The 18,739-nt window shown below is 49.6% G+C and overlaps 1 protein-coding gene across 2 annotated transcripts in view; it reads right to left on the bottom strand.

Moving 5' to 3' along the window:
* Positions 1–18,721, bottom strand: part of OGFOD3 (2-oxoglutarate and iron dependent oxygenase domain containing 3) — a 36,400-nt gene extending 17,679 nt beyond the window's left edge. Inside the window, exons 1-7 of one of the 2 annotated variants that reach the window (XM_049859373.1) lie at positions 18,637–18,721; positions 17,011–17,228; positions 13,240–13,315; positions 12,172–12,214; positions 9,603–9,682; positions 9,023–9,079; positions 3,236–3,389 (exon numbers count right to left, since the gene is read on the bottom strand). In XM_049859373.1, coding sequence (XP_049715330.1) covers positions 3,236–3,389; positions 9,023–9,079; positions 9,603–9,682; positions 12,172–12,214; positions 13,240–13,315; positions 17,011–17,228; positions 18,637–18,710 — 702 coding nt within the window. In that variant the 5' untranslated portion in view covers positions 18,711–18,721. The remainder of the gene's footprint in view (positions 1–3,235; positions 3,390–9,022; positions 9,080–9,602; positions 9,683–12,171; positions 12,215–13,239; positions 13,316–17,010; positions 17,229–18,636) is intronic. The other variant, XM_049859374.1, reaches the window with a different exon arrangement.
* Between the last annotated feature and the right edge of the window lie 18 nt (positions 18,722–18,739).

Below are 18,739 nucleotides of genomic sequence, written 5' to 3' on the forward strand. Positions count from 1 at the left end.
AGGAATTCCCAAACTGTTTTCCACAGTGGATGAATAATTTGACATTCCCACCAGCAATGCATGAGGGTTTGGTCCTTCATTTCTGAAGGATAGATTGACTGGATATAGAATTATTAGTTGACAGGTTTTTTTTTTTTTTCTTTAATTTCAATTCTTTGAATATGCCATCCCATTGCCTTCTGGTCTCTACAGTTTCTGATGAGAAATCAGATATTAATCTTACTGAGGACAACTTGCACATGACAAATGCTTGTCTCTTGCTGCTTGCAAGATTCTCTCTTTGTCTTTTGTCTTTCAACAGTTTGATTATGATGTGTCTAGGTGTGGATATCTTTAAGTTTATCCTAATTTGAGTTCATTGAGCTTCTTGGAGGGGTAGATCAATGCTCACCAAATTTGGGGAATTTTCAGCTATTATTTCTTCAGATATTCTTTCTGCCTCTTTCCTCTCCTTCTGGGACTCCCGTTATGCATATGTTGTACACTTAATAGTGTCTCACAGGTCTCTGGGGCTCTGTTCACTTTTCTTCATTACTTTATCTCTGTGTTCCTCAGACTGGATAATCTCAATTGACCTATCTTCGAGTTCACAGGCTTTTCCTTCTGCTCATTGAAATCTCCTATTGAGATCTATAGTGAGTTTTCCACTTCCGTTATTGTACTTTTTAAGTCCAGAACTTCTATTTGTTTCTTTTTGATGATTTACATCTTAAATGATATTCTCAATTTGGTGAGCTCTTGTTCTCATACTTTCCTTTAGTTCTTAGATGTGGTTTCCTTTAGTTCTTTGAACATACTTAAAATAGCTGTGGTGAGATGCACCTCTGACTTGAAGTTGTAAGTGGAGAATTTCACATTAGACGTAGCAGCAAATGGTGGCAAGGTGGCCACTACTATCCCAATGTTGCAAATACCTAGACCAAGAGGGAGGGGTTCAATTATGGCAGCTGAGTGTGCAAAACAAGAACTCTCCAGGGAAGGAGAAATTCCTCCACTGCAGGTCGTGGGGGAGGGACCAATGGTGGAAGGAAGCACCTGGGATCAGCCAGCCAGGTGCTGCAGGGTTCAAAATATCCCCAAAACACTTCTACTGATTATACACCCAGTGTACTGGTGGGGCTGCCCACACTGACCCATCCCCACCAAAAATATCTACTTGTCCCCTGGATTGCATTTTCCATATTTTGTGATATAATAAAGAAATGGGGGGGGGTATGCATTGCTTTGGAGAAATGTACTCTGAGGTCCTTCTGGAAGATAGTGTGGTGCAGTGGAAAGCAATGGACAAAGGACAAGAGCTGTGTTCCAGCCTCACCTTAGTATGAAGCCCCTGACAACCGACCTCTCTGGGCCTAGGCACCAGAACCTAAACAGGAGGCAGCTATTATTTGTTTCCTAAAACCCCCCCCAAAAAGTAGGGAGGGACGGCGGCCATGAACAGTTATTTCTAAACACACCATCTGTGGATCTTCCAAACTTATTGCAGATAAGGGGTGGTATACGAAGGAGTTGTTTTAAACATGGTAATTTTAAAGGTTTGATTTAAAATCACATTTAGATTGCTGAAGTGGAGTTGAAGAGTTTATAACCTGCAAAGAAGGTGGTATTTCCAGCAGATGTTACATAAGAACACTCACACAAACCAATACCTAGTTAATTAAGGAAAGAAACTAGTGAGATGTGACATTTTGTCCACACAAAGATCATGACGTACAAAGAATTTTAATCACGTAATAACATATTCCAGTCTAATGAATCACTCAATTAGTGAGTCTAGGCTAAGAGATAACGAATAATGAAAGGTTCCAAGGACTGAAGTTCAGGACGTTATCCCTCCACCATGCTATAGGCGATCCTCTCAGGGAGAGGAGGTTGGGAGGGAGAAAGCAAAGTTCGGAGGGAAGGTCTGTGGCAGGGGGACAAGGTGGATGCACTCTGACACAGAATGGAGGGAATATTCAGGAGGAAAACCTAGCTGGTGGCCCTGCATTGTGGAGGACATTCCAGCAGACATGCTGGCCTCCGCCCGCCCATCTCTCCAGGAGCATCTGGCACTTAAGCCAGAAGCATGACAACAGCAAAACTGCTCAACTGGAAGGACAGACAGGTATGGCCAGGACGCTGGCCAATGGCCGCAAGTCCGCGGTGATTCTGCATCACAAAGGTGCCCAGAGGGATGAGTCAGCCTAATTCACAAGGCATGTGTGACCGTGCGGACTGCCTTTAACCCCATTCTGGACAGCGTCCATTTTCACTTATCCCTGCACCTTCCCACCAGCAGGAAATCTGTGGCAGGCACCTGGAACCTGTCAAGGATTATTCAGCACACCCAAGCTTGGTGACCCACAAAACCTGGGATAAGTCCCTCAGGTCAATCTCCTTGCCAGGGCTCCAGGCACTATGCTGGGAGCACTGACCGCTGACCTCACTAGAGCAAATGCCAATAGGGACACGGGTTCAATTAGGGGACAATCAAGACCATCGATTAGGGTGACTGTGGCTTAAAGAACAACAGGAGATCAAGAATGGATGAATCTGGTGTGAGTTGGAGTGGTTGAGAAATTGTTCCCATGATTGGGCCCTTGGGGTGGGAGGCTGGACAGTGAAAATAAAAAGTGAGATGAGAAAAGGGGGCGGCCTTCCCTGGAGGCGCTGTCACGGGAAAAGGCAAGAAGTGGCCGGAGCAAGCGGGCTGGGGCCAGGGGAGATGGCTGGCAGCACCCGCTAGTGTCCAGTGGTTTGGAAAGGCTGGTGGGAACACTGCATAGCTACCCTTACATTCCACTCGGGGTGGGTGCGGGGGTTCCACATAACTGTGAACAGACAGACAGGGTGGATAACCAGAGGCTTCACTATTGCATAGCGCATTTCAGGACTGTTTCTCACCACCATCACATGATAACAAGTTTTATTTTCTCACCAGCATCAACAAGATTTAGGTATACCCCTAAAACACTAGGGAAGCTCCCAAAAGGTCAGTGTAGCAGAGGAGGAGGCTTAAGCCAAATCCTGTGCACGGGCTGTGGGCTGCTCCCACCCCATGAGCATAGGTGAGCTGGCTGCCCCTCAGCCCAGCGCCATGAACCCAGGCTGCCCCTCAGCCCTGCCCCGTGGACCCAGGCTCCCCCTCGGCCCTGCCCCATGGACCCAGGCTGCCCCTCGGCCCTGTCCCGTGGACCCAGGCTGCTCCTCGGCCCTGCCCCGTGGACCCAGGCTGCCCCTTGGCCCTGCCCACCTTGTCAACGTGCGCATGCCAGTACTCATCATGTGCTGTCCGGGCCTCCGTGGTGTTGATCCGGGAGAAGAAGGTGGGCTTCGTCAGGTACAGCAAGGATGCACTGATGCCAAAGGCTTCAGCGATGGTGAGCTGCACTTTCTGCCGCACATCCCTGCAGTTAAAGGACATATGTGTCACCTGGGGCAGCACTGCCCTCGGGGGAGACTCCTACCATAGTCCCCACGAGGCTCCGTGGGGCCACACTGAACAAAGGAACGAATAGGAGGAAGTCAGGAAGGTAAAGAGGCACATGGGTGTGCGTGGACCCACACACATACAGCATTTATACATACGCACACACATACTCATGTGCGTATATACATGCACACATACATGTGTACACACGCACACACACATGTGGCATCCTCACACAGATGGAATATTATATGTATAACCAGGACCCTGATGGTCAATTGTTTGTAGAAATAATGACTAACAAAATAAGCATTTGCTAAGCTGAATTGTACCTAGGCACATATATAATACATACATATATGCATACACATACCTACATACATGTGTACATAGACATACCTACATACACACACCTACATGCATATGTACATATATACCCACATGCACACACAACATACATGTCTACATGCATGTACCCACATTAATGCACACTACCTGCATGTTTACATACATACCCCATGTGCACACACTATGTGCCTGTGTACACGCACACAACCCACATGCATGCACACACTGCATACATGCATACTCACAGGCATGCACACATACCTAACTACCTACATACATAGCTATGCATACACATACGGAATCTGTAATAACTAAATCCTAACACCATGTACCAAATGCCACATAAATTATCCCAACATTTCCAAACCACTGGTCATCTCTCATCTTGGCCGTCACTAGCTAAACAGTGTTCCTGTCTAGACAAGGGTTCTAAACAGGGCCTCACTGGATGCTTCAGTGACCCCCTTAAAGTGGCAGTCACTGGGAGGCCTGTAGTCCTGTAAGCAGAGCCTTTATCTTGGTAATACGTTCACAGAACTTCTGCTGAAATGCAAAATGTTTCTAACCCTTTAATATGGTGGGAGATAGGTATGTATTCACTATCCTTGTTATCATCCAAGTCATAAAAATTATTTACAGGAATGTCATTTATTCAGTTGGCTTAATTTTCTTAATTTTTGTTCACTTTCAAACCTGGAAGCTTTGCAAACAGCATTTCGCCAAGTTTTGGGGTTCAGGAAACTGAAAGACCCTAAAAGCTATACTACAAGATGCTAAAACTCCTCCATATCCCATCAGTCACAAACACACTTCCACGTAAGAATCTGGATATCGGATCTTCTCCTCTTGAAATGGGCATTTCACTTAGTGTTGCCGCTTACGGCAGACCCCTTCTCTTTGTTTCTGTAATAGTCTCTGCTCCTCTTCACACTGTCCCCCCATCTTCACGCCATCCCTCCTGTCTTTATGCTGTCCTCCCTCTGTCTTCACGCTGTCCCCCTCTGTCTTCAGGCTGTCCCCCCGTGCCTGTGGGTGATTCTTCATGCTGTCCCCCCTCTATCTTCACGCTGTCCCCCTCTTTCTTCAGGCTGTCCCCCCTGTGCCTGTGGGTGCAATCACCCTCATTACCAGTCACCTCAGTGCCACTTTCCTTAGCCAAACGTCTCTGTCTTGGAGAGAAAGGACAATGCTGTGCCTCTGTGGGTGACTCCATGCTCCGTTTCTGGGGTTCTGTCACAACGACTGCTCCAGGTTTGATGCGGCCCAGCACGCGGGGGCCCAGGGGACAGGCGGTCTCCACGCTTCACTATCCCAGCTTCTGCCCCTCAAATGTCCACTGTCTCTGCCCTTTAATTACAATCGGCAAGGAGGAATGACTGGGTGTGACTTGGGGGTTTATGTCTTCCACCACGCACCCAGAAGTAGCTGGACAGAATCGCTTAGAGCCAAATTAAAATGTCTGGCAAACCCTACTCCGCCCGGCATTACACTGATGCCGTCTCTAGAACAACCCAACTAGGTCCTCGTGTAAATATTTCACACGGAAACGTTGCTCTTGAACTGTAAAGTTTGATACTTCAGCCTCCGTTCCTCCCAACTCCATGAGATCAATAAAGTCGTGAATTTTACATTTTAAGCAAATCATCAGAATTCTTTCATGGAAACAGTTGACGCTGTAAAACAATGGCTGAGATGTTACTGCCTGAATTTGGGGGTGTCTCAAAAACACTGCTTCCTTGTTTCAATAAACACATGTTTTGCAACAATCGAGACCGTAAATTGAGATTACACGATGTTCAACATTGCACGGTGATAATATTTTTTTATGTTTAAAAAATGCTCAATTACTTTTAACTATAGAACGGATAACGTAAAAAAAAATTCTGGTGGTGGTTTCCATTTTCATTAGCTTTATAAACACTCTTTGATAATATATCTTCAGCTTTTTTTTTTTTTTTAATTGTGCTTCAGGTGAAAGTTTACCACTCAAGTTAGTTTCTTATACAAAAATTCATACGCACGTCATTATGCCACCCTAGCTGCTATCCCCATGATGTGAGTGCACACTCCTCGCTTCCACCCCGGATTTCCTGTCCATTTCTGCCTATCATCTTGCCTCCAGCCAGAAGCTTCCCATTTAGTCTCATGTATCTATTTAAACTAAGAAGCACACTCTTCACGAGTATCATTATAGTCCAGTCTATTCTTTGTCTGAAGAGCTGGCTTCAGGAATGGTTTTAGTTCTGAGTTAACAGAGTTTGGGGGTCATGTCTTCTGGGGTTCCTCCAGTCTCGGTCAGACCATTAAGTCTGGTCTTTTTACTAGAATTTGAGTTCTGCACCCCAATTTCTCCTGCTCCATCAGGGACTCTCTGTTGTGTTCCCTGTCAGGACAGTCATTGGTGGTAGCTGGGCACCATCTAGATCTTCAAGTCTCAGGCATTTTCAGCTGTTTTAATGCTTCACTGTGTGAGACTCTGATTGGTTGAGTTCTTCCTATTTTTTCTCATTTATGATCACAGATCTTCTTGATATGAATCCTAAACTTGAGCAGCACGTAACTGCCATTCTGGTGAAATCTGTGTTAGCATTTTCAACCTTTAACTCTCTTTTGAGCACCATCTGCAAGGACACTTGCACATGGCAATGGTGAGCCATTCACACCATTTATTGAAACTTCAGCTTGGTTCTCGCGGCAGGGAGGCAAGCTCTGTCTCAATTTGCACCGATTCTGCCTTGTACTCTGCATAAGCCAGGAAGATGGTCCAGGCTGCAGGGATTTCTAACTAAGTCCACATCCTCTCTGTCCCCCGCAGGCTCGGAAGATTGGTACTTAAGCTACTTACCCGGAATACAAGAACCCACTCTGTGGTCTCTCCATTCTAGGTCCTCACTTTATGCCTCATCAGTTTTGGAGCTTACCAACACCAAAGCACTGCACATTCTCTACTGATGCACACAGAACGGCCAGTCCTCCGAGGACAACAGGTGACTGGGGCTCTCCTGACCCGATGTGGCAAGGTGGCCACGAGGACTGAATGGGGCCCACATCTTGGTACTCTCACTTGCTGTCTTGACATCTTGCAACAATTAGGCTAAACCGTGAGTGTATCCTAGGGTGTGGTGTTAAGTAACTGTACCACTTTTTGCCAGTACAAATTGGGCGCTATTATGGATTGAATTGCGTCCCCCCAAAAATATGTGTTGTAAATCCTAACCTCTGTGCCTGTGGTTATAATCTCATTTGGGAATGGGTTGTCTTTGCTATGTAAATGAGGTAGGGTTAGTATAGGGTGTGTCTTGAGTCTATCTCTTTTGAGATATAAAAGAGATTAAACAAGCAAGTTAGAGAAGCAGAGATGGGGAAGACTGATACCAAACCACATGGAGATCTCCAAGGAACCAGGAAAAAAGTGGAAGAGAGGAAGACCTTCCCCCAGAGCCGACACAGAGAGAAGGACTTCCACTAGAGCTGTTGCCCTGAATTTGGACTTCCAGCCTCCTAACTGTGAGAAAATAAATTTCTGTTTGTTAAAGCCATCCATGTGGTTATTTCTGTCATAGCAGCCTAGATTACTAAGCCAGGCACAAAGAGTTAATCAAAACCCTTTCACTCTCCAGCTGTTTCCTTGGAAACATGATAAAGGTAAAATGCCAGCTGTGTTCCCAGGCAATGAGGTTTGTGGTAAAAATGACCCCTGGCAGTTAGGGGTGGGGAGAGAGGGTGAGGGCATATAAAAGGCAACACTGAGAATCCCTGCGGTGATGGGATGCTCTGTCTTGTCTGTAGTGGTGGATACATGAGCCCACAGAGATAAAATGGTACAGAAGTTAACACACATGCACATAGAGACACATGCACACAGAGATGCACTCACACAAAGACACACGCACACAGACACACACACAGATACACATGCTGTTACACAGACACACACACTCACAGAGACAGTCACACAGACACACATAGACACTCGATCACACACGAACATACACACTCACACATTGACACACAAAGATACACACCCACAAACACACTCAAACACACACTCACACAATCGGTGAAGTTGGGGAGAACTGAAGGAGAGCAGTGAGTATGTCGGTGTCCATCTCCTGGGGCAGCATTACTGTGCTGCGGCTCTGCAAGCTGTCACCACGGGGAAGCTAGGTGAGGCTACATGGCAGGACCTCTCTGCAGTATTTCTAACAGCCACGTGTGGATCCCAACTACCTTAAACTATGAAGCTCTGACGTTGGCCGTCCTGTGGGGATGGGCTCTGCGTGGGTACAGACAGCTGCCAGTTTTTGCGGTCGTCAGCTACATTTGGCCCAGCCACTGCGTCTCAACAACAAAGGCTCCTCCAGTAAGATATTTTTAAATGGTTGTTTTTAAAGAAAACAACCAAAATATTCACCAGTATGTCATCCTGTAATGAAGGCAGAAGAGCTGCTGTGTTGCCACTCTGTCGGACATGCATCCAGGTCACCAGGTTTTCCCACCGATTCATGCACAGCAAGCTGCCCACCCCGGAGTTCAGACATGTCCTTGAAGATGTGTGGTTGTGTGTCAACTTGGGCTGGCCATGGGTCTCAGTGGTTTGTCAGTTATGGTGTAATTTGCTGGTCATATGATGATGTGATCGCCTCCATGATGGGATCTACCGTGAGTTGCCAATGAGTTGAAAGGGAGTTTCCTTGGCGGTGTGGCCTGTATCCAACACAGGTGGACTTTTTGGCAAGGTTGGTGGGCTCTGGATACTGCAGCTGGCTCCTGTTAGTCTGACCTTCTGTTCATGGGACTTGAGCTAGCAAGCTTACCTGCCATCTTGCCTGCTGATCTTGGGACTGTGGGTCTCCACAGTCTGTGAGCCAGAGGTCTGCTGTCTGACCTGCTGATTTTGGGTTCACCAGCCCCTACGGCTATGTGAATTAGGAGAAGCCTCCAGCCTGACCCACAGACTTGGGAGGTTGCAGCCTCTACAACCGCGTGAGCCATTTCCTTGATATAAACCTCTCTCTTTCCGCTTTATTGATTTTGCGTCTCTAGAGAACCCAGCTTAAGACACTGGTCAAAGGCACGCCCTAATCCACTTCAGGTTTATAAACTGGCCCTAAGGAGTCTGGCCAGGAAGAGCTCACGGATGGCCTGAAGATTAACCAACAGCCCGTCCAGCGGGGTCTCTGATTCCACCCCGGCTACAGCACACCCACTGCCCTCCACATGCAACTACACACAGCTCAGTCTCGCTTGCTGCCTTCTCACCGGTATAACTGGAAGTCCTCTTCTGAGAAGACACTTTGTATTTTATCCCCAAAGTACCTGTGAAAAAATAAAGGATTTTAACAACTATAACATTTTATTAATCTTTTCTTTATTTGCTCTAAATTCAGTCTTTCCTCCAGCTAACCAGGTAAAAAACAAAACAAAACAAAAAAAAACCAGGTAATTCCCTAAAAATCAGCTTGTTCTTTTTATCTGAAAGCTACTCAATTTTTATGATAATAACTTTCGATCTAAAAATGAAAGGAGGGAAGGAATGAGGAAAGGAGGAGGAAGGAGAGGGAGACCAGTACCTAATAAGGGTGAGGACAACATTTACTGGGATCAGGGACAATCCCTCTGCTTCCCTCGGCCCCTGGCAGTGACAGTCGAAGACCCTCAGCAGATTCCCGTTTCCCTGCCCTGATTCCCAAGGTGTGTGAACAGGCTCTACCCAGGCACACAGGCCCCAGGGAGGGGGCGGTCCTGCAGCCCAGTGCTTGGCACTCCCTCCCAGGACAGAAAAACTCACTCTGGAATCCACCTGTGACAGGTGTTGGGACCAGTGCACCCCGACTCTCACCTGTAGAGGTTCACGAAGTGCTTCCCCACAGACAGGGCCCCGGAGTGCAGGTCCAGAATGGAGGCCTGGAAAGATGGAAGCTGTGAGTCGGGCAGCAGCAGCCTGGTGACAGGCCTCTGTCCCCTTCCATTTGCATCATGATAAAAACTCATAGCAAACAAGAAATAAAAGGCATGTCTTTATCCTGATAAGGAACGTCTGCCAAAAGTCTATGGTGAACATCACACTGGGTGGAAAAACACTAAAAACGAGGGAAGATGCAGAAAGTCCGTCATCACCAAATCTGTTCAAAATTATAAGGAATCTCATCAGTGCAATAAAGACAGGAGACAAAATGAAAAATCGGAAAGTAAAAACTGAAACTGTCATTATTCACAGATAACATGATTCTCTTCTCAGAAAACCCAAAAGAATGCACAGACAAGATATTAGGGTTAACAGGACAGTGCGGCCAAGTTGCTGGTTACAGTATTGATACTCAAAAGCTAACAGCATTTCCATATACCAACAACAAGCAGCAAAACTGCCAGTTAAGAAATTGTACCACTATTACAAGAATAAAAAAGGCAGAACACCTTACTAAAATACGTTCAAGCCCTTTATTAAAGTATAAACTGTACTAATAAATGTTAAAGAGGGCTCAAGAACCAGACCACATTCATGGTTACCAAAGGGAGTTTCTCCCTGTGTGGACCTACACAAGTGGCACAATTCCAACACAAATGCTAACGGAGCATTTTTGGGATCTGCAAGATCATTCCAAATCCTATACGAAAAAGCAAAGGGCCAAGAAGGACACAAACGGTTCTGAAAAAAAGGACATGGTGAGGGGATATGCCTCAGAGATATCAGATGTGATGGTAGGTGAGGCAGGGTGGGACGAGGGAGAAACGAACACAAACATGGAGCCTAGAGGCAGACCCCGCACATGGGAAAAGTCGACATTTGACAAATGGGAGGGACAGACCCCTCTTTAAATAGCTCTGGGAAAACAGTGGGGTCCTGGGAGGAAAAAATGAAATTGTATCCCTGCCTCCCTCTGCATACAAAAATAATCCAGGAAAAGCAGAAGTTTAAAATGTTATAATAAGGTAATAACTTTGTGATTCTGGATATGAAAAGATTTCTTTAATAAGACGCAAAAAGTACAAATCACAAAGGAGAAGGTCAAAGACTCAACAACACTGAAACATGAGAGCTTCTGGTCTTCAAAAGGAGTGATAAAAAAGAGCAAAAAGACAAGCCACAAAGTGGGGGAGACATTTCAACACATACAGCCAACAAAGATCAGTATCTAAAATGCATGAAGAACTGCTAAACATCAATACAAAGAGGCACTAGACGAAACGGGCAAAGAAGCAATATTTCACAGAACAAGAAGCAAGATGGCCAACGAGCCTGGGGAAGCTGGTCAGCCTTATAAGCCGTGAGAGAGAAAAAAAAAAAATTTTTTTTTTTTTCTCTCTCTAAGCACAAGCCAAATCTACAGGTGGCTGCGTCTCACACCTGCCAGATGGGGTGAAGCAACGAAGACACGTTCTCTGCTCTTTCCTCACTGATGCAGTGCAGCCGAGGTTTGAATTCAATTTGGGCTTCGTAAATGGTAACTGAACTCAGAGGCGTCAAACCTGGCTGACTCAGCACAATACAACTCTGGAGTCAAGGCTGAGGAAAGAGTAAAGGACAGCTGTGCTCTCGGTAGGTTTAAACATCCCCCTGAACTAAACTCAACCGAAATGAAAGGACAAGCTTGGTTTTCAGAACTCAGGAGAAGTCGGTTTGCAGAATAAACATAAAGTCACGAAGACGATTGGAAATACTTGGGATTTCTAGTGACGTTTACAACGATACTCCCAAAGGTCAAATGCGCAGGCGATTAGGGCCCGTGTGCTGGCGCTAAGTCAAAAGTGATCCCCAGTGCTCAGGGACAAGAGCGTATGGTCTCACAGCTCCACCTGAGCCAGGAAATCCACCCTCAGGGGCCACAGGTGCATGCATTCAAGGTCGTCAGGACTTCAGCAGGGCTGGGTCTCCCAAAGGCGAGGGCAGGAGACCAAACACACAGCCCTCTCCCATGGTGGGAGACAGCCCCGCACCAGGACTCCAGGGGCTTGCAGCCGGAGAATCCCTGTGGCTTGGGGTTCCCTGTGGTTCAGGGTCCCTACAGCTTGGGGGTTCCTGTGGCCAAGGGTCCCTGTGGTTTCCACACTGCATCCTCCAATTGCTCCATGCTGTTCACCACCCCCGCCTGACCACTGGATCCCCCCAGTTCAACCACCAGAACCCCACTGGCCAAGTATCTGGAACACAAAGGTGACCTGGACCAGGTAGCTGTGATGGACCCTAGAGGCAGTCTGGCATTTCTGAGGACACAGCCTTTTCTTAAGGACATGCTTGTTCCTCCTCAGCTCCCCAGGGTGTTAGCCACTAGGGTCAGTGAAAGGGCTGTGGGGGAACCCAGGGGCCAGCCGCATGGTGGCAGGGCAGAGCCTGCTCCTCTGGGGCCTCCTTCCCTCAATGTGAGCACAGAGCTGAGGAGACAAGAGGGGCTAGAAGCAGACGCACTCACCCCACCGTCTGATCCTCCCAGGGACAAGCCCTTCTCCGCGATGCTGCAGGGAGAGAGGGTCAGGTCAGAACGCAGCTGACAGCGTCACTTACAGCGCATCGAGCAAGCATCAAGCAAACATCAGTCAGCACGGTTAACATAACGTCAGGAGATTTTGCCTGCTTAACATTATGTCATAAACAAGTGTTTAGACCAAAGGACTCAACATTCAAAACTGGCGACTTGTTAATCTCATGCCTAACGGTTCAGAGACAACTGGGCTCAGCTTTTTAACATCAAGATTCTTTTCCAGCACAGGTGGGCCTCAGATCTGTGGATGGCTGAACTGTCTGGAGGCTGTAGGCTACAGCCTCCCTCCTCTCTGGCTCTCATAGGCTGACTAAGGACAGCCTGTCGACCACCTGCCCCCAGAGGGGAAGAAGACACCCTGGGGCTCGGCCGCTGGGTCCCGAGAGGGCCTCCCACCCCGTGTTACAGGAGACACCGAGAGCACCAGGTGCCTCAGCAGAACTGTGACTCAGGTATAGTCGGCCCCAAATAAACCCAGTAATCCCACTTCTTTACACTTGGCCTTGGGCCAAACATGAGTTGGAAACTCAAAGCTCTCCTCTAAGATCTGTTTTAAAAACACCAGCAAGGAAACGCTGAGGTGCCAACACTCCTGAGTGAGCTTGATGTCAGCAGGCTGAGTACGGCCTGGACAGGTGAAGGACAGCACCCTCGCCAGCTTACAGACTGAACCACCATGCAACAACCACCTGCCACGGCTCAGAGGGCATGGCAGCTCTGCCACACGGTGTGTGCTGGAGCCCTGAAAGCTGATGAGGACAGCTTCATCCTTGACCTTGTCCTTGGAGGGATGCCGGGCCTCTGGAACATTCTGTCTGTAACCACATCACTCAGAGCAACAGCCTTTTGCCCCAGGAATCTGGAGTCCCACCCTTTCCCTTGGAAGCACACAGGGAAATCTTATTTTAAATAAACGGAAAAAAAATTGGGTAATAACTCTTTCACCAGCCCTTTCCTGCTTGTTTATCTCAGGGACTCTCCCGGCACAGAGTCCATTACCTGCGGATCTGCACTGCCTCCTCCCTGCTGATGACCACGTCTGAGATGCCACGGCCACACTTCCTAGGGGTGCACCCTGGAGAGAGACAAGGCCAGGGTGAGCCAGGTGACTCCAAAGCTGGAAGGGTAAGCCCCAGGTGGGGCAGACTCGCGGGGTCCAGCTCCCAGTGGCCTTGTCATGGTGCAACTGAGGGCCTCAGACACCATGGAGGGCCAGTGGGGTATGTCCATGGCACGAGGGCTGCTACAGGCCAAGCACATGGGCCACAGGGCACCAGTTAAGTTCTAATTTCAGACGAGTGACAGTCATTTTTGCACACATTTGTCCCATGCAGTATGTCTGGAGTTTGAGTTTAACCAGGTGCCTGTGCTCTCCTGGGCACCCCACACTGGTGAGAATGTTCTGGAAGCACTGGAGCTTTCCCCAGTCCTCGCAGGCAGCACACAGACAGACGCCTGGTGACGTCCCTGAGCACCATGGATGGCAGTTTGGTTGCTCGCAGGCCCACCCACAACTCGGCATCACTATAGTCATGTCCTTTGTGGCCTTGCGGAGGGCCACTGCCCTGTTTCTTTGCCGCATCCCACACTGCTTGCCCTCCTCCTCCTCCTGCCCCTCGAATCCTGCAGCACTCAGAGGGAAAGAGGTTGGAAACATGTGCACTTTCCTGACCCCTGAGAAAACCCCAAAGTCCCTACCCTTGCTGCAGCACCCTGCTTACACCACACACCTTCCAGGGTCCTCTGCTTGCAGAGAACACGGTCACTCTCCGCATCGCAACAGCGCCCCTTTGTGGAAGAGCCTGCAATCCGATCCTGGCTCAAGTCCAAAGCTTTGGATACAAACATCAACTAGATTCTGTCTTTAAAACCCAGGCAGGACTTTTTTTTTTTTTGGATGGCTTTAACAAATTTATTTCCTCACAGTAAAGTAGGCTAAAAGTGCAAACTCAGGGCATCAGCTCCAGGGGGAGGTTTTCTCTCTTTGTCAGCCTTCTCATCAGTCTTCTCCCTAAGTAGGAACTTCTCTGTGCAGGAACCCCGGGTCCAAGGGACATGCTCTGTTCCCAGTGCTACTTTCTTGGTGGTATGAGATCTCCCCTCTCTGCTAGCTTCCCTTTCCTTTTTTTTTAAACAATTTTTATTGAGCTTTAAGTGAACGTTTACAAATCAAGTCAGTCTGTCACATATAAGCTTATATACACCTTACTCCATACTCCCACTTACTCTCCCCCTAATGAATCAGCCCTTCTAGTCTCTCCTTTCGTGACAATTTTGCCAGTTTCTAATCCTCTCTACCCTCCCATCTCCCCTCCAGACAGGAGAAGCCAACACAGTCTCAAGTGTCCACCTAATACAAGTAGCTCACTCTTCATCAGCATCTCTCTCCTACCCATTGTCCAGTCCCTTCCACGTCTGATGAGTTATCTTCAGGAATGGTTCCTGTCCTGGGCCAACAGAAGGTTTGGGGACCATGACCGCCGGGATTCCTCCAGTCTCAGTCAGACCATTAAGTCTGGTTTTTTTATGAGAATTTGGGGTCTGCATCCCACTGATCTCCTGCTCCCTCAGGGGTTCTCTGTTGTGCTCCCTGTCAGGGCAGTCATCAGTTGTGGCCGGGCACCATCTAGTTCTTCTGATCTCAGGATGATGTAAGTCTCTGGTTCATGTGGCCCTTTCTGTCTCTTGGGCTCATAGTTATCGTGTGACCTCAGTGTTCTTCATTCTCCATTGATCCAGGTGGGTTGAGACCAATTGATGCATCTTAGATGGCCGCTTGTTAGCATTTAAGACCCCAGATGCCACATTTCAAAGTGGGATGCAGAATGTTTTCATGATAGAATTATTTTGCCAATTGACTTAGAAGTCCCCTTAAGCCGTAGTCCCCAAACCCCTGCCCTTGCTCCACTGACCTTTGAAGCATTCAGTTTATCCCGGAAACTTCTTTGCTTTTGGTCCAGTCCAGTTGAGCTGACCTTTCGTGTATTGAGTATTGTCCTTCCCTTCACCTAAAGTAGTTCTTATCTACTAACTAATCAGTAAATAACTCTCTCTCACCCTCCCTCCCTCCCCACCTCGTAACCACAAAAGTATGTGTTCTTCTCAGTTTATACTATTTCTCAAGATCTTATAATAGTGATCTTATACAGTATTTGTCCTTTTGCCTCTAATTTCGCTCAGCACAATGCCTTCTAGGTTCCTCCATGTTATGAAATGTTTCGCAGATTCGTCACTGTTCTTTATCGATGCGTAGTATTCCATTGTGTGAATATACCACAATTTATTTAACCATTCATCTGTTGATGGACACCTTGGTTGCTTCCAGCTTTTTGCTATTGTAAACAGAGCTGCAATAAACATGGCTGTGCATACATCTGTTCATGTGAAGGCTCTTATTTCTCCAGGGTATATTCCGAGGAGTGGGATTTCTGGGTTGTATGGTAGTTCTATTTCTAACTTTTTAAGAAAACGCCAGATAGATTTCCAAAGTGGTTGTACCATTTTATATTCCCACCAGCAGTGTATAAGAGTTCCAATCTCTCCACAGCCTCTCCAACATTTCTTATTTTGTGTTTTTTCGATTAGTGCCAGCCTTGTTGGAGTGAGATGGAATCTTATCACAGTTTTAATTTGCATTTCTCTAACGGCTAATGATCGAGAGCATTTTCTCATGTATCTAGTAGCTGCCTGAATATCTTCTTTAGTGAAGTGCATGTTCATATCCTTTGCCCACTTCTTGATTGCGTTGTTTGTTTTTTTATGGTTGAGTTTTAACAGAATCATACAGATTTTAGAGATCAGGCGCTGGTCAGAGACGTCATAGCTGAAAATTCTTTCCCAATCTGTAGGTGGTCTTTTTACTCTTTTGGTGAAGTCTTTAGATGAGCATAGGTGTTTGATTTTTAGGAGCTCCCAGTTATCTGGCTTCCAGGCAGGACTTTTAAAGTGAAGAGGCACCGAGGCGCGGAGATGTTCCGGAAAACAGCAGCCAGGAGGCCCTGAGTCTGCCATGACCCGGGCCCCACCTCTGCTCGCTGGCAGAGCAACACTCCTGCGGGTCAGCGGACTTCAGCACCCTGGAGAGCTGCCCGGGCCGCGGGGGCATCGAATAATTCTGAGGCCGTACTGTCCCCAGCACAGCACCGCGTGACACCAGGACCAGGCCTCGGGGTGGCCCTAGGGATGGCCCTACACGGCGAAGCCTGGAACACCTTCACCTCTCGCCCGGTCAGCCCTGCTTAGTGCTTAGCGGATCCCTGTACCTCACAGGTGTACCTTACAGGGGAGACTTGGGCCGCCTGAGCAACGGCGCCATCTAGTGGCCACAGTGGGTAGTGCAGGCTAGCCACACTGGCGAAGGGGAAATAACACTTGTTAACTGTCCCAGGGCCCTCCAACAGACACACAGATACACATAGTCACACACACATACTCACACACATACAAACACACATACACTGACACACATACATAAACCGACACACAGACACACACACAAAGGCACTGAGACACACACCAGATACACACATAGTGGCACACACAGGTACACAGAAACTTACACACACACTCACACACAAACACATGGAGACACACATACACAAACATACACAGACACAGACATAAACACACAGGCACGTACGCTCACATAGGCACGCGCGCGTGTGCGCGCGCACACACACACACGCTGTCCAGGCTGTCACAGTGCACTGCTGCATTTCATCTCGTCATGTGGCTTCCTCTTTGGGCCTCGGGGACCTGCTGGCACTGTACCTTCGAAACTCCGGTGGCTGTCATAGTCCTCAGAGCAGGGTACTTCAATGAACCTGCCTGGCAGGACCTCCATGCGGTGGGCTAGGACCTCGGTAACGCCATCGTCGCCCCCCATACGGCTCCAGAGCAGGAGCGCGGTGAGTGTGGCGCAGGCCCCCAGCACGGCGGTCTTCAGCCCCCTCCTTGGGGCCTCCTGCGGGGCCCGGTCCTTCCTGGTGCTGAAGGAGAACACAGGCACAGCCATCACCCTCCATGTGCCAGGAAGACCTGCACCCTCCATTCTTACTAGTGCTGGGGTCTCTTACACGGACCCCTTCTCCAGCCTGTGGCAGCTGCAGAATGGGACTTCGTCCCCCAGCACACTGGTGGACAGCACCCACGTGTGCTCACAGAGACCCGCGCGCACGGGCAGGACCAGAGCATTTGGTGGACATGTGGAAGCGGGCAAAGTTGGGGCCACCATTCCATGGCTGCTGGCCCTTGGTTGCGAGTGTGGGCCTCCAGGGTGCCCACCACTGCGCTTTGTGGGGTGGCGGGCAGCAGAAGCGTGGGCTTCCTGACCTTACCCGGGGAGGGGGGAGGGGGCTACAGCGGTGTCTTTCCCATAGGCTTGCCGGATGGTTCAGTTCTGAGCCCATGCTCTCTGGCCCTGGTGGGGCCTGTCCCCGCAACTCCTTGTGCTCCAGAAGCACCTTCCTGCTCACAACAGGGGCGGCCCCTGTTCTAGTAACCGGAGAGCCCGGAGCTGTCCACTACCCCAATGGTCGGGAGAGGCTGGGTGGCCCAGAGAACAGAGGGGTCCTCCTGACGGGGGGTGGATGAGAGGGAGGGCCTGCACGTGACGCAAGGCAGGGCTGGGGGTCGAGGCTTTCCTCCCCCTCAGTCATTCCTCGGGAATCAAAGGCCCTCGGCTGCCTCGATTCTAAGTGCTTTCGACTGTGCTCCTGCCACAGGGGCGTCCACGTACGAACAGGGGAGTGGAGCGCGAACGGACCGAAGAGGGAAGGTCCTGGCCACCCTCGGAGCCCTCCCAGGCTGGGCAGCCACAGCACCCCTCTATCTGTCCCGGCCTAGCGCCCCCCAGCTCGCCCCTCCCGCTGGAGCGCGTGTAGAGGGGGTGCTGGGGACCACGTGGACCACGGGTCTGCCCGGCGGGCTACCGGAGGCCACGCCCAGAACGGGCGTCGCCCACTGGACACACCACGCCCCTCCCTTTTCCTGCCACGCCCAGCCCACTGGGCCGGCCTGGCCACGCCCCAGCCACGCCCCCTCAGGACACAACACGCCCCTCCCTATCCTGGCCTCGCCCGCACTGCTGTTCCGCCCCGCCGCTCCGGTCAGGCCATGCCTATACCCACAGAGCCGCCCCGCCCTCGACTAGGCCCCGCCCATCTACTCCGAGCCCACTTGGTTGCTCCGCCCCTCCTTCTACCGGCCAGTCCCCTCCCACGTAGGCCGCGCCCACACGACTCCAGCGGGGACCCCGCCTCTCCCAGTTAGGCCCCTCCCTCAGTGCCACGCCCACACCGTGGCGCCGCGCGTCTCTCGCCCAATCCCCGGCCCTGCTGCACGACCGCCGCATCCCCCGCCGCCGCAGCCCAGCGCCCTCCGCGCGCTGCCCACCACCTGCTAGGCCGCAGCCTTTCCGCCGCTCCGCTGCCATCGGGCGTCTTGGGCGCTCCCCTTCGTTGGGGCGCCATCGGGCCAGCTACCGGACGGGTGGACTGAG

The sequence above is a fragment of the Elephas maximus genome, chromosome 19 (assembly GCF_024166365.1).
Source record: "Elephas maximus indicus isolate mEleMax1 chromosome 19, mEleMax1 primary haplotype, whole genome shotgun sequence".
NCBI lineage: Eukaryota > Metazoa > Chordata > Mammalia > Proboscidea > Elephantidae > Elephas > Elephas maximus.